This window comes from Chenopodium album, chromosome 27 (genome assembly GCF_948465745.1).
Source record: "Chenopodium album chromosome 27, dcCheAlbu1.1, whole genome shotgun sequence".
Taxonomy (NCBI): Eukaryota; Viridiplantae; Streptophyta; class Magnoliopsida; order Caryophyllales; family Amaranthaceae; genus Chenopodium; species Chenopodium album.
Window position 1 is genome coordinate 966,732 of NC_137860.1, and position 3,381 is coordinate 970,112.

Consider the following 3,381-nt stretch of genomic DNA (forward strand, 5'->3'; position numbering starts at 1 on the left):
TCTTGTTTCAAGAAAAACAGACCCACAGCTTTTACTATTTCTAGTAACCTCTTTTCTCTCATTTCCTCTGCTTCTTATTTCAGCTCACCAAATCAAAACCACTATATAAACATAAACACGCCAACAAATACATGCACACAACACCCTTTCATATAACTCATGCTATTCTTACTTTCATACAACTAACTACTATTGCTCATTCTAACATCATGAATAAGCAGCCCTTTAACAACATCACTTCTTCTTCCTACTCGTTTTTTCCTTTCGCCTCTGACATCATGATCGGAGGAGGAGGGGGAGCTATTTCCCGGCGAGTTCTTTCATTACATGATGTTCAAATCCTTGAAATATTCCTTGCTATCGCGGTGTTTATAGTGATACATTCTATAAGGCAAAGGAAGTATTATGGCTTGCCAGTATGGCCATTTGTAGGTATGTTGCCTTCCTTGATCTTTGGATTAAGGCAGAATTTGTATGACTGGCTTACTGAGATTACTAATCGTCAGAACGGGACGTTCCACTTCAAGGGACCCTGGTTCAGCAACCTCCAGTGTGTGGTGACTTCGGATCCTAGGAACTTGGAGCACCTTCTGAAGGCAAAGTTCTCTAACTTTCCTAAAGGAGGGTATTTTCGAAACACTCTGAAAGACCTTCTTGGGGATGGGATCTTTAACGCGGATAATGAGACTTGGTCTAGGCAAAGGAAGACGGCAAGCATTGAGTTTCATTCAGCAAGGTTTCGACAGCTGACTGCTGAGTCCTTGTTCGAGTTAGTCCATAAGAGGCTAATACCTGTCCTAGAGGAGTCACAGAAAAATTCTCTGCCTATTGACTTACAAGATGTCCTCTTAAGGATGACATTTGATAATGTCTGCATGATAGCTTTCGGGGTTGATCCTGGATGTTTAAGCCTAGGACTCCCTGAAATACCATTTGCTCGTGCATTCGAGAAAGCAACTGAAGCCACAGTTCTCCGTTTTGTCACTCCAACCTGTATATGGCAAACAATGAGGTACCTTAACCTTGGCCCAGAGAAAGAGCTGAAAGAATCAATCACAGGAGTAAACAAATTTGCTGATGAAGTTATCAGGACGCGAAAAAAGGAGCTTGCTTTGCAAGATGAGAACAGCAAGGAGAGATCTGATTTACTGACAGTGTTTATGAGGTTAAAGGATGAAAAGGGTCAGCCATTTTCTGACGAGTTTTTAAGAGATATTTGTGTAAACTTCATCCTTGCAGGAAGGGATACCTCATCTGTGGCACTCAGCTGGTTTTTCTGGCTTATTGATCATCACCCAGAGATCGAGCAGAAAATTCTAGCTGAGATAGGAAGAATAGTACGCGAAAGGGAAGTCACTGACAATGCAGAAACTAGAGGCCTAGTCAGTTTCCGTCCAGAGGAGATTAAGAAGATGGATTATCTCCACGCCGCTATCTCAGAGGCCCTGAGGTTGTACCCTTCAGTGCCTGTTGATCATAAGGAGGTAAAATACTCTGTTTATTTCCTTTTCTTTCTTTTTTTTTTTTTAACTAACTGTTTACACCATTTCCTGTGTGCATCAAAAAAATTACCAGAATAAGGCGTCTTAAACTGTCAATTCAGCACTTAATGAATGAATCAAATGCCAGAAAACCAAAGATAACTTGATGTCTTACCAGCCTTAATTACCCTCTAAGCATGCACTGCATTCATTAGACAAACCTTCAGCATGAAACTCGGCCATCTACTAGTTTCTAAGAGTCAAGCCGTTCATAATTGACCCAACCCGAAACAACTAGACCTTAACCCGCAATTAGGTAACCTGGTTATGACTAGGAGATTTACAGTATATGATTAATCATAGATTCATAATACACTATTAATTGTCAAATATGACTTGACTAACACATGACAATCAAATTGAAACCGAAGCGAATGAGTCATAAATTGTATATATATCTAGAACTCCACAACCCCACCAACACAACCCATGCTGTAACTTTATACCACAAACTTGGCTTCAGATAATACCACTAGATCAAAGTAACGTCCAATAATCTTGAAGTTGTCAAAAAAAAAAAAAAAAAAAAAAAAAAAAACATCATTGATTTCTGTTTCAGAGATTAAATAGCACACACTTGCACTTTATGAAACTTTATAGAAACAGACAGAAAGATAAGAAGAATTAATAAGGAAGTTCGTTGAGAGACGGATAACTCCTACGTTGTTTCTCTACAAACATTAACTAAGATTCTATGTACAGGTTGTTGAAGACGACGTCTTCCCAGATGGGACAGTGCTAAAGAAAGGAACCAAGGTAATATACGCTATCTACTCGATGGGAAGAATGGAGGCCATCTGGGGTAAGGACTGCAGGGAGTACAAGCCGGAGAGGTGGCTTAGAGATGGACGATTTATGAGTGAGTCTGCATACAAGTTTACAGCTTTTAACGGAGGACCTAGACTATGTTTAGGCAAGGACTTTGCTTATTACCAAATGAAGTTTGCTGCAGCCTCCATTCTATACCGGTATCACGTGAAAGTGGTTGAAAACCACCCTGTTGAACCAAAGCTCGCGCTTACTATGTACATGAAACATGGACTACAAGTAAATCTCATCAGGCGCGATGAAGCTGAGCTGCATAAGTTCCTCAGGGTTAGATACTAATTAAAAGTTACAAGTTTGACAGGGTTGTGTGTAATGTTTTCTGTTTTAGCTATTTTTTGTGATTGGATTTGTAAAAGATTACATATGATTAGAGTAATTTGAGAAGACATACAACGGTGTGCATTTAGGTATGTCCAGAATGTCAATAATCATAGGTTTGATATTAAAATTTTGAATGAAGCATTCAGAATTTGTTTATGGTTTGCTTCTTCTATACAAAATAATATAATGTGTTATTTCAAAGAAATTTAGCATAAGTGCAATCTTACACATCATCACATTAGTGATGTTATCGTTCTTTGAAATTGTTATACGTAACTCTTATCTTTAACTATAATACTTAATTTAAAAAGTGGTCTATTATTTTGGGACGTACTAAAACAGAATTATGAAACATGCCTACTATCTAGGGACGTAAGGAGTACTACCTACTCTCGATCTTATCATTAGTCTATCATCCTTTATCTATATATGTAATCCGTACATGGACTACTCGGATCTCCAACCCCTCACCCCCATATGCTTAATAGGAATGCTTGCAACATTATGCAAGATAAGCATTCTCATAATTGTGGATTACTCAGACAAGATGGCCAGTGATACAAACTATATACATTAGAATGCTTCTCAGACAACCAAAATTAACTTGCACTGCAGATATGATATCTGTTGCGAAAGATCAAACAGTAAAGGAAGAGTGCATATAAATTAGATAGGTAAAGACAGCTAATTT

At 38.3% G+C, this 3,381-nt stretch overlaps 1 protein-coding gene across 1 annotated transcript; it reads left to right on the forward strand.

The window, feature by feature from the left end:
* LOC145621086 (cytochrome P450 86B1-like) lies at positions 1 to 2,761 on the forward strand. The gene is made up of 2 exons (XM_081675823.1): positions 1 to 1,484; positions 2,244 to 2,761. Exons 1-2 carry the CDS (start codon positions 132 to 134, stop codon positions 2,646 to 2,648), a joined length of 1,758 nt encoding a protein of 585 aa, XP_081531949.1. The 5' UTR covers positions 1 to 131; the 3' UTR covers positions 2,649 to 2,761.
* Positions 2,762 to 3,381: the final 620 nt, after the last annotated feature.